Consider the following 12,590-nt stretch of genomic DNA (forward strand, 5'->3'; position numbering starts at 1 on the left):
GGAAAAACACTCTGGCAAGAAAGCTCTCTATAAGCAGGACTGTATGTAGTACCATAAAAGCCCACTTAAATTTAAAAAAGCTAATAGCTACAGAACTAGATACAAGCTGCCAACCCCAAAGGAGATGCATAAGCATATACAGTTGAAAATCTTAGTTTACAGCTTCCTGTGAGCAAGACCCATGCTCCTAGGAATGAGCCTTCAGACAATAGTCTGATTACATTTTGGGGATAAAAACTAGGAAGTTTTTAAGGGTGATATAAGTTCTGAATTCCAAGTCACTTCCACAATACAATTATACAAACAAATCTAAACTAATACTGTAGTACTCCAAGCTCATGGATCCACAGCTATTTTTAAACACTTGAAGGATTTTATTTTACATTTTTAACAAATATTTAACTTTTACTGAAGCCATGTCTTTGAAAAAGGTAGGTGTGCTTTGGTGCTTCTGCTTATAAGCACCAAAACGTTTTAGCACCCCCTTCACAGGTTTAAAACAGCTCTAATTGCATGGAAGCACTACTGGATACAACACTGCAGTGGAGAAGGAGCTGGTGTGACCTTCTAACACTAATGAAGCAACCAGAAGTCTTATCCTTAAAGTCCTGGACAGTGTCATTTGTGCAGATCTGAGCTCCTTAGGCTGCCTTTTCTCTTTCACATGTTCATTAGTAATTCAACAAAACAAATAAAAACCAGAGAGCATTCAGAAGCACATCCAAAGGTAACAAACCTGTCAACTCACAACATCTAAAATTAGAAGTAGGGACAAGGAACTCCAGTATTGAGAAATTAATTGATTTTTCCACAAAATGAAGGCCTATTCCTGGATAGTTACTTCCTAGCCCACAATCTTCAAGTTTTACAACCATAATATAAGGATAAAGAATTAGTAATTTCTATTATTTTTCTGCCTGAAAAGTAAATAACCTAATATAATATAATGATACTAATTTGAGTACTTACAGGGTCTCTCAACTCTTCATTGTCTCGAGCTGACGTTCGAGGTATCTTCACCGGGATTTCATCTCCACATTCAGTGTCTGAAGCATTTGGAGACTCTGCTAAATCAAGGAACTCATCTCTCTTGTGACCTCTGAACCTTATTTTGTCCAACTTCTTTAGCATGTTCAGCACTGCACTTTTCTGCTTTACCTTAACATGACGGTTGGAGTCTCTGCAAGATCAAGAAATCAGGAGTATTTTAGAAAGCTTGCAATAAATCTAAATACACACATTTCTATCACTAACTCCTCCCAACCATCTTTCAAGTGCCTTCCTGCCACTTGAGGAAAAACATGCTTAGCTTCTTAACAGGAGTTTTTTCCACAGTGTAACAGATGCATGGTTTAGTTTGCAGTAGTTGATCATTTACCTTCTTCCCAGACTATCATGGCCCCTCTCTCCTGGCAGCTTTTAAAGCAAGTCAGAATAGGCAAAAAGTAACAACCTGCACTCCAAAGAAAGATTAGGAAGTCAGTTCCTAACAGGTTGCTTGAAAAAAAAGGAAAGTTTAGCTGACAAGTCAATATCTTTCAATTTGTGATGCTTCTAATCAAAGGAAAATTCACCAAGCTTCATAACCAAGTTTTAAATTCCAAGAAAAACTAAAGCAAAAGAGTAAGGATGCCATCATATCTCACTATAACCTCAGCCTAACAAAACAAAGTACCAAAGGTTTATTGAAAAAAGCCACAGACAGATCCATGCAGAAGATTTCATTAAAAATTAGACAACTGAAACAGACCATAAATCATATTCAAACATACTGCCAAAATCCTTAAAATTACCAAACTTGACAATCTTGTATACCCCTGGAATTTTGCTTTCAGAAAGACAACAGAAGAAAGCTTTATTTATGTGTGTAAACTCATTGTAATGGCAGCTTTTCAAGACACTGCACTGTATAATTTCTGATTTAATCCAGACTTGCCAAACTGGTCCCATTCAAGAAATCACACTCTGTACCAAAGGTGCCAAGCTTCATCTTAAAAAAAAAAAAAAAAAAAAAGCCAAACCCAACATTTAGTTCTTTGATCCTGTCACTCCTGCTCTGTCAGTTTATAACAAAAAAGCCACAGTTATCTCAGCACACAGAGATTCATCTGGAGGATGATGCCATGCTCTAGCAAATGGATTTTTAAAAATCTGTTTTGAGGCACTTGTTCCTGGTACTACCCTTTTGTCCTCTATGGTCAGCACTACCATCCTCTTCATTAGAAGTCATGCTTGGCTTCATGGCACATCATCCCAGACACTGGTGTGAGATGGAAGTACAAAGGTAAATTCAGACTCATGTCACTTCAGGAGTAAAATAGAGAGCAAAATACAAAACCTTTTGCTACCACAGCCTTTGTACCTGAGGCAATTCTCACCTCCTAGGACAAACCTCTTTTCAACAAAGCTCTTCAACTTTCCCTATGGATTCTCCACTTAACCTAACACTTTGGCATTGACTATTCACTCCAAGTTCAAACGAGATCATTCCCTTCAAATATGTCTTAGTTTGCACCTCTGCCAAAGTTTATTAGCACCTTTCAATTAAACACAGAAGTTTTAAACCAATACAAACCCCTTACAGTACAGCTGGCAAAAAAACCCCACAAAATTCTTCCTTTATCAGAGATGCTTAAAGTTTCAACCTGTGTTTAATCTATCACTTATAGAGAAACACTTATGGTAACTCACACCAAGGTTATTTTCTAAGAACAGCTTCTCTTTGAAGTTCTTTTACTTGTCGGAGCTATGTTTAAAATAGAAACACTTCTTGCTCATTCATTGACTATTTGATGAAGAAACTTGTCAGCTATCACATCCAGAAATATCTCTAGGCCCTACTATTAATAGCAATTAGGGAACAAATGGTATGAGGGAAGTTTAAACCTCTGATAAGCACCAGCACCATTGTATGGTTCTCTCTCCCATCACAATGATCTCCATCTATGTTCAACCAGATTTACACACCATGTAGGAGACCTACAGCAAAGCAGCTGTAAAGCAAATCCTGTCTGCTCATCATCCATGCTGCCACTGCTAATGATACAGCAGTGCATGGAAATAATAAGGCATGGAAGAGTTATTCCTTTTCTGGAGTGGCTGGCAGCCCATAACGATGGAGGACAAGCATCCATCCCATGCCCTCTCAACCCCGCTCAGAGATGGAGCAGATGAGCATTGCTGTCCTGGACAGAAACAAGAGTCCTCAGTATTCTCCTCTAAAATCACATTTATTCCACTGATCCTCAAAGGACAGGGTTGGATCTGGACATCTTTTATAGCCTGGTATATCCAGCACTTCCACAGATGGATCAAGATGAGAATTCAGCTTTCTTTCCCCTTAAGCATAAATTCACATTCACTTGCACGTGTAAGAAATGAGAAGCATCAAAAACATCTGGAAACAAAGCAATCTCCAACCCTTTGAATGAAGACTGAGAGAAGCCACAAGGACAGTGAAGAGGCCCACTGCCCTAACTGCCAGGGATGGGCACCATTTGGGGAAATTGAGCTCCTTTCTCATCCTAGGATGGCTCATGCATTTCAGCCCAAGGTCACCAAATGACCTGGCCAACAGGTCACCCATGGACACATTTATGGTATTTTTTTACTCACAAAACTGATGACTTACCCCTAAGTATGTTACCGCCTAGCCTTTTAAAAATGCAATCCTTTCTTTAAATCACTCCACTGAATGAAGTCAGCATAAATTCTGATTTGACAGGTATGTCATGAGGGTCAATATTTCTAAAGGATTATTCAGTAGGTTAACCATTAAAGGAGGATATAGTAAAGAACCATACTCCAAGGCATTTCTGAAGTGCTTGAAGTACAAGAATCTGGTTTAAAAAAATATCTTCTCAGTTAAAATTTAAAAATAATAAGATCATTTTGTCTAAAAATTGTTTTGCATGTACCAGGTTCCCAAATTACTTACAGTTACATTACATTAACCTAAGCAGAAATGTAAGCTTGCCAACAAGCTCCTATGAAAACTCATTATCTGGCCTCCAGCCAAATGCTGGATCTAAGACAGGCTTTTTATGTCAGCAGCCTGTTCCTGCAACCAGCAACTTTTTTTATGCTGACATTTCAGCAGTTTCACTAGGAAAAAAGATTCTTGGAGATTCTGTATTCCAACTAACTTGAGTCAAATTTAGGCAAGCTTGGGGAAGCTTTTGTAAAATGAAAGACCAGAATCTAATCTAGAATTAGATTTACTGTAAAATACAGCAACTAAATATCAAAACACTCGCTTCACCATCACAGCTATTCATCCCTCACCTTCTCCCAACTACCTACCCTGGACCCATCCCTACCCAAACACCCATTCTGAGCCCAGTTGGTTCAGCTGTGATTATTTCAGGCTGTTTCTAGTAACTCCCCATACCCACTACATCAAAACCACCGTGCAACTCTCTGCATGTGAGGAGATCAGAGTGCAAAGGCAGACCCACATCTCACTCTGCTTGCAAACTAACTATTAACAAATATCATAACACTCTAATAAAAATACAAGTATTTTAATTCCATGCATTTTAAACACTGCCAAACATGCATTTCCCAACACTATCATACATGTGACAATAATCAAGTGAAAAAGGTCTATTTTCTCCATGCTTAAAAAACCTCCTAGCTAAAATAATCTTTAAAGATTTTCTTTTTAATTAACATTAATATTAATTTTCATTAATATTAATTATTAATATCTGCCATTAATATCTACCATCTAACACAAGTCCTTCAAGCCAGAGGCTTTATTCCTTTTAGAGAGGGCCAAGGAAGAGACGCCTTTATTTTGACCTAGCATGAAAAACCCTCAAACAACTTTCAGACCTTTATTTCAAGTGAATATATCAAGACCCAAAAACAACATACACTCACATTCCAAATTTATACTAAGAACAGAAAAATCAAGTTTTCCCGAACTTCCACATGAAAATTGTAAGGAGATCTACAAGAAATTTTTCAGCCTACGTTTATAGAGACGCTTCAGTAAGCAGACAGCCATTTCCAGGGAATATTGACAGCCACCCCTGCCATCTGGAGGGACTTGTGCATGAGATGTGTTCCCATGGACAACCCTCCCACCCCTTCGTGCCACTGCCACCCCATTTCTACTCCTGTATGGAGGAGGAAGAGGTTGGGATGCAGAGGGAACTCAGGGAAGTGCAGTAGCCAATGCACTGCTGCTGTCTGACACCTGCCTAAACTCTACCCCTTGTAGAGTCTCCTACAAGTAGTACACAGGTTTTGGTTTCCTGTTGTTGCATTTAGTTTTTACACAAGTACAGTCTGTGGCCTGGTAGACCCAGCAGGGATTGAACAGCGAAATCTTCATGTGCACTTCTCAGAGAAAGGGCTCTGCTTCACAACAGAGGGTTCAGTCAGTTTTCCTTAGCTGTTAACAAAACACAAACCTGCTACACAAAGTCAAACAGCATTGCCTCAGCAAGTGTTAGTCTGGAGCCTGAGGGAAAACAAACAAAGAAACCACTTAAAACATCATGGATGAATGTCATTCCAGGTCATAAAGGCCGTACAAGACTATGGTACAGTTGAGTAACCTTCAAGGCACCCATGTTCCTTTTGCTAGAAAAATAGCTTTTCAGAAAGCTGAAGATGACCTGCTAATCTAGCATACCCCTAGTTCTCATCTCTACATTCCATCTCCTTCATATTGTTCTTTCATTCTCAAAATGCATTTCTGCAGAAGTCCAGTGTAAGAGCCCTGGTATCCAAGAAAAGCCAGGCTGTGTGTGTATGAACAAATACAGACATTGTTGTCAACACCAGGACATTTTGGTCTTATCATGAGGAAGGGATGTACGAACTGAGGGAGTGGAAAGTATCAAGATTGTGTTTGGTATTCATTACTTCTACACTGAAATGCTCCTTAATAATATCCTGAGAGTTGATAGGAGAGCAGTAACACAAGACAAACTCAATCCATCCACATACACTGAAAATTAAGCTTGTTGTATTTTTTTCTAGACATGTTTAACTAAAACTGGAAGGAACAGCAAGTATATCTAAGCCTAATACAGATTCAGAGTCCTCTGTATAATGTTCTGTGCAAAAAGTTCCCTCCTGCTACATGATTTCACCCCCAATTTTTCATTTTAATGAATGGAATCTTATTTCAAGTCACTTTCCGAACATTTTGTACTTATTAATATTTAAGAAACTAACCAGAGAAAGATCAACTGCAACAGAGAGCTCCTTGTCTGCTAGCTTTTCACAGAATTAGAATGGGTCAGAGTGGAAGGAACCAAAGTGGTCATCTGGTCCAATCTCCCTACTCAAGCAGGGTCATCCTAGAACACAGGATAAAAGAAAAGGACACTTTTCTTCCCCCGTGCATAGACTTCTCCCAGACTACTCTCCAGAAGGCTCACAATTGTGAAGAAAGCCAAACTTTACCCACAGTTGTTCTTTAACAACAGAGAGTGATTTTGTAAAGGGCAAGTTTGTACCTTTCAAGAAAACTCTGCATTAAGCTCAACCCAAAGACATCTAGCACACAGAAGGGGCACAACTCACACTCACCATGGCCCTTTCATGAACAGCCCCAACATGAGATTGAGCTCATCCAGGACAATGCAACATTTCGGGTTCTCAGTGTAGGATGTCATCACTTGTCATTGGAAACCAAGACTGCAATACTTTGGGCCAAACATTCAGTTGGATTGGCCAAGAGCAGCCTACAAACACTCTGAAAATTACAAGGATTGCACAAGAGCCCTCAATTTCTGACATCACAAACACGCAAACAAATCTTCCAACTGAGCCCTCCCCACACTCATCACAACAGGTTCATCCTGAAATAACTCACTGCCTCAGCGTCACAGTGTGGTCAAGTCTTCCTTGAATTACATCACCCTTGGCTTCAGGGCCATAACATACCCAGAACAAACTCCTTTCTGGTTTTGAGTAATATCTATTAAAAGCTCCTGTCAGGGTCAGGAGTCCTTAAAACTCTAGGAACAGACTAGACTAGACAGGGATAGACTATGGGGATGGACTCTGGTGGCTTGTTTCTCTTCATAATAGATGAAGTTATCAGGCTACCTTTGAAGAAACATTATGCTTAGTAACTCAGGATTATTATGTCTGTAAGTTTGAAAGGAGACAAAAAAATCCCACCAGAATCACTTCCTCTGTGTACACACTCCCAGCAGAAGCAACACTCAGTTAACACAGTTTGGAAACCAACAGGAAGTTGTGCTTCAGTGTTGAGACTTAAAACAGATGCAGCTATTAATTAAGCATCAAGTCAAACAATTTATATTGTCCACTGGGAGGAGGAGGAGGGGAGGAAGAAAAGAGTGGAAAGCTGTGTAACATGTTCTGTAGTTCAATATGGGGACTGGAGATGAAGTTCAACACACAGATCTCGACTACCACTGCTGAGGTTGTCACAGCAACCATAACGCAGCTTCATGAATATGCATTATGGTAAAATCTATCTTTTTTTCCCCAAAAGGGAGTAACATGTCATTCAGCTCACAACATGAAGCTCCCTGGGAGACAAATCAGGACTGCACAGTAAAAGTGACTTGTCTTCAAAACCTTCAGCTTGGCTGCTGCAAACAAAAGGGCTGGGGGAAGAGGGGAGACCCAGAACATGGTGGCTTGGGGCTGTAGGGATCTCTTCTGTACCTTCCTCAGACAGTACTTCACACATATCTGGCAAAAATGTTAAGGCAGACATTCCCAAAATGAGCTGCTCAGTTCCTGCACAGTTGCAGACTTTAATCCCTCAAGCACCTGGGGACCAGCCCTTCAGTCAGCCAGGCAGCAGCACCAGTGACCCTCCACACCTCCAAAGAAGGATGGAGAAGGGGGAGCTGCTGCTCCACATCCAAGACAGCTGAAACTGGGGCCCTTGACCTGACCACCACTGGAAAATTGTGGGTGGACTGTTCACAAAAAAAAAAAAAAAACAATCCCAAACCACACACACGTCCCTACCCAGGTCAAACTCCATTGGGTCAAGGAACAAAAGGCACTAATTGTTTCCACTGAGTGTCTGTGGGAGTTGTACTTTATCCTGAACTCCCCACTTACCCTAACACCTCTTCCGCTAACAGAGAGCCACCATACACACTTCTTCTGTCTGGCATTGTGAAACCTGTCTCTCATTGTGAAACCTAAAATTAACAAGCTTTGTTAAATTAATTTGTCTGTAAATTGAGAATTTTAACCCCTGAACAGGAAGATGAAATTCATTCTTCCTCAGGACACCTGTGTGGGAGATAATAACAGTGAGACACTGGTTATGGCACCAGAAGAGCTGCACAAATAAACCTTGCCTGAAGACTTTGCCTGCAGAGAGGATCTCCAGCAGCATGTATAGACTGGAGGAGGCACCAGTTCAAGCCATGGCAGATAGCCTGTGAAAGGGTTAGCATGTCCTGGTAAAGGCTATTGCTGACATGAACTTATCCCTTCCAGGTCACCCACTGGGTCCTCCTTTCTCCCCTGCTGGGCTCCCATCCCAATCCCAGAGGAGCCCAGCCAAGCCTGAAGCCCTCTAGATCACAGGCTGACACCAAAGAGAGCAACCCCATTAATTTCTGCCACAGCCTTTACGTCATTTGATCACTCATGCAGTTTATCAGCTCATTGCTGAGCAACTAATTTTTGTGTTTGTTTTCTGGCAAGGTCAGTTTAATCAGAGCAGACAGGGATGCAGTCTCACTCCGGGAAGCACAGACTATTGGAAATTCTGCTACTCCCACACAGAAAACATTTCTGGTGGTGGTGGGAAGGGGGAGAAAGCATCCTTTTACAGGAGCCACCTGCACTTAAATGAGGTTAAACAACTGCAAAGCTTCACCCTAAAGACAGTGTTTATGAAGCTGCCACAAGGCACATTTCAGAAATTGGACTCAAGAGCTTCATTCCCTACTCTGAAGGACAGGGAAGAGTTTGTCACAGCTTGGCATTGACAAAAGGCTTTTTTCTGCTTCCTTGCTCTGAATTTTGTCTCCTAGTCAGGGCAGAGCTGAGGGTGAAGACAGGAAGATGAGCATCACCAGCTTAGCAAGAGCCTCTGCATATGAGAAGGTTCAGGCAGCTCAGAACTGGATGGGCTTCCAAAAGGTAAGAAGCTGGGGCACACAGCAAGTGCTGCCCTCAGCAAGAACAGCTTCTGCCTATAAAAACAGAGACATGGGGGTGACAAATGGGGCAGAAGGACAGGATACAATTAACACAGGGTAAGATTAAGTCATCACTGGGTTTATCTCCTCTTCCACTGTTCAAATGGAAACTGTAAGAAGTCTAACTTGACACAACACTCAGAATAATGCTGGTCTTTTGCAATCTACTTTAAAATAAATATTTAAAGTTGGAAGTACATATACTGGCAGGAGCATCTTATGCAGACTAATAAAGTTTATTAAGAAGGTAATCACTGACTGTTTATAAAAACTGTGAGCCCTGCCAGCCTTGAAGAATTTTGATTATATTCCTTCAATGTAAGAAAGAGCAAGTTATTGACACCTCTTTGATGCCAAGTTTTTCATCATCTCAACTGCATGTTCATCTTCAGAGGGTAACTACAGATAAATCAGAGAATGAAGGTACTGCTAAGAAAAAAAGACACTGTAGAAATGAGCTGCAACCCAAGCTTAAAAAAAGATTCTTTGAGAAGAGCCTTCCAAGGTCTATACACACTGGCTTGGTGCTAGCAGGTATTTCTTTGAGAGGTCTCTCAGAAGCAAGTGTCTCATCAGCTCAGGGTGTCTGATCACAGCTCACTCAGCAACCTATGAAAACAGAGCAAAGGTACACAGCATTGCCTAGTTTTGAAGAATGTCTGTGCATTCCTTTTTGTTTGTTGTGTGTAAAAACAAAGACATACCCAAGTGAAGCAGACACAGCTCACGGCTAACGAGCACAGCCTGACCAATCTCTGCTGTGCTCGTACAGCCACGAGCACAGCTGAGAGCACAAGCCAGGGCTGAAGGGGAGCCTGCCCCAGCCCTCACCACCTCTGCACCTCTGACATGTGAGAAACACTTCCCTGAGCCACACTGCCAAGCCTCCTGTGCACTGCGATCTCACTCACGGCCAGGCCATACAGAAGGAATTACTCAAGCTAAGAGGCAAAGGACCACAGGCTGCAACTGCTGTGTCACACATGCAGGGTAAAATGAACCCCCCTACCCTTCTGACACTAAGGAACCACAGGCCCTGGTTCCCAAATGCTTCCCAAATCACATATCTATCAGGGTACCTCACTGAGAACAAGAATAAGGGCCAGAGTACAGCAAGATGGTCTTTTCTGAGGGTCTTCTCTCAATTTAGGGAGACAATTCAGTAGAAGTCAACACTAGAACTTTGTGAGTATCCAGTTAACATGAAACCATCCTGATTCAAGTTTTCAGTGAAAGATTCCCAAGATGCAGTAATTTTGTGTACAACACTTTGTAACTTGTTTCTCCAAGTTTTAACTAGCCTACTGCTGATCTGAGAATTCATTAACCTTCTGAAATGTGAATGTTGCAAAAAAAAAAAAAAAATCGAGTATTTCAATTATGCTGACTACAAAAATCAAAAGACAGAAACAGCTGAGGAAAAGAACTGAGCATTTTACCAAACACCAGTAGCTCTCCAACTGCCATGCAGTTATAAAAATAATGTTAATGCATTAAAGATTTTTAGCTTCTCCCTTTGTGGTTAAATATAATATTGTAATTCCATTAAGAACTATAAAGACATAGCTAGCACATGCCAATTACAACCACCACTATAATTCAGCATCTTTTCTTTCCTACTTATATACTGGCCCTGAGCTTACAAAGAATGTGTATAATCTCCAAATCATAGACATTTCCACGCACGAAGCAGAGCTGCTGCTCATTCTATTCCTTGTCATTTTCTCCCAACAAATATCTGAAAATGCTTCTGAAGTTGGTGCTACAAATACACCAGAGAGGGAAGGGGGAAAAAAAGTTAAAATACACCATGGAATACACAAGTTTGCAGTATTATAATTACTCATCATGTCAAACCTCTAAATGAAGGGGCATAATATATTGTGTAAAAATTGCATAAATAATGCGTAAAAGGACAGGCACAACACAGAAAGATGGGGTTTATCAGAGTAAGTTAAATGAAGAAGTAAAACAGAAAGACCAAGTTTTATACAACAAGTCTGGCTTCAGTCATCAGTTGAATTTCTGGCACTGTCTGCACTACACAGCCCCTTGTAAAAGCCATGTAAACTATTCCTTGAAATCTTACCACAGAGTAAAAAGTCAAGGTCAAGTTCCCACCAGACTGACAGCAGCTCTGCTGGAAAGCAGCACTCTGGAAAAGAGCCTCCTTCATTCCACCCACGCAGCTTGTCAAAGGATGAGAGAGATATTTTACTCCACGTAGAAGAGTTAGGAAATAGCAGAGGAAGTTGTGTGACACAGGAAAGCACCGAATCTGGTCTCTAGTTATCACAGACCCCTCCTGCATGTCTTCTGACTGCCACCCTTTATGTAAGTCCAACTGCACTGCTCTTACATTTGCTGGGAAAAGAAAGAAATCACTGTACCTGAAATATGGGTTTGATATCTGAACTGCAACTACTTGTTTAAATAATTAACCTAGTGAAATAGCAGGCTCCAGATTGAAAAGCCCTGCTGCTCAAGGTAATCTTCCTTACAGGAGCAAACCTCTATTCTCTCACATTTCGAACTGCATCATTCCCACAGTAACCAGAATATCTGCTCTTTGTCCCCATGCTTACAGTGGAAATCCTAAAATTTTAAGAAACAAAACTCCCAGCTAGTGTAGCCATACCAGAGAGCAGAGGGTACAGTCCTGTGAGAAACTAGATCCCTAAGGAATAGAACCACAATCCTGCAAGTTAACCCTTTTGTTCAGTAAACTGCTGGGGTCTTCTGCCATAACTGCAGATCTTTCATTTCACATGTTGATTTTAACATGCTTGGGACAGCAAAACTCAGCAGAAATCCTTGCTATTAAATCTGATTCTCCCAAGAAGCAGCTGTGGTCTGGGCATCTCCTCCATGCTCTTTCCCAACAACCTCTGCCTGTAATATCAACTGCTGTCAAAAAAGCCAATTTGGGTGATACCACTGACTGCTCTAAGGTGAGGATTGAAGATGGACACCAGTCCAGCCCAGGAAAAGGCTGCCATACATGCTTAGCAGTAGTGAGAGTTCAGCAGGCAATGGATGGAGAAGTATGAAGGTGAGGCTGAGCAAAGTACATCCCCTCACCCCACCAACAGTCACAGATGGGGACCGTAGCCTATGAGGAAGTAGAATAACCTTGGAAAGAATGATGGAGAAGTCAGGGAGGGAAAGAAAAAAAAAAAAAAAGACATTACTCAAGTTTCCTGTGCATTCTTGTGTTTTCTCCCAAATTTTATTAGTTGACAAAACCTATTTCATTTTACACACAAAACCAAAATAACTCATCACTCAAGACACTCAACACTGCTGGAAACAAGCTCCAGCCAGCAATCATAATGCACTCATCTTCACACACACACACACAGGGCAGCTCAGCTCCCCACCTTCAGCAGCGTGGAGCATACACAGGCTGCCACAGGAACAGGG

At 41.2% G+C, this 12,590-nt stretch overlaps 1 protein-coding gene across 2 annotated transcripts in view; it reads right to left on the reverse strand.

Annotated features, from left to right (window-relative positions):
- GRAMD4 (GRAM domain containing 4) overlaps positions 1-12,590 on the reverse strand; it is a 76,533-nt gene that overhangs the window by 51,238 nt on the left and 12,705 nt on the right. For both annotated transcript variants that reach the window (XM_071423857.1, XM_071423856.1), the window contains exon 2: positions 970-1,180. In XM_071423857.1, coding sequence (XP_071279958.1) covers positions 970-1,180 — 211 coding nt within the window. The remainder of the gene's footprint in view (positions 1-969; positions 1,181-12,590) is intronic.

The sequence above is a fragment of the Agelaius tricolor genome, unplaced genomic scaffold (genome assembly GCF_023055355.1).
Source record: "Agelaius tricolor isolate 1412-34295 unplaced genomic scaffold, bAgeTri1.0.p SCAF_3, whole genome shotgun sequence".
NCBI lineage: Eukaryota > Metazoa > Chordata > Aves > Passeriformes > Icteridae > Agelaius > Agelaius tricolor.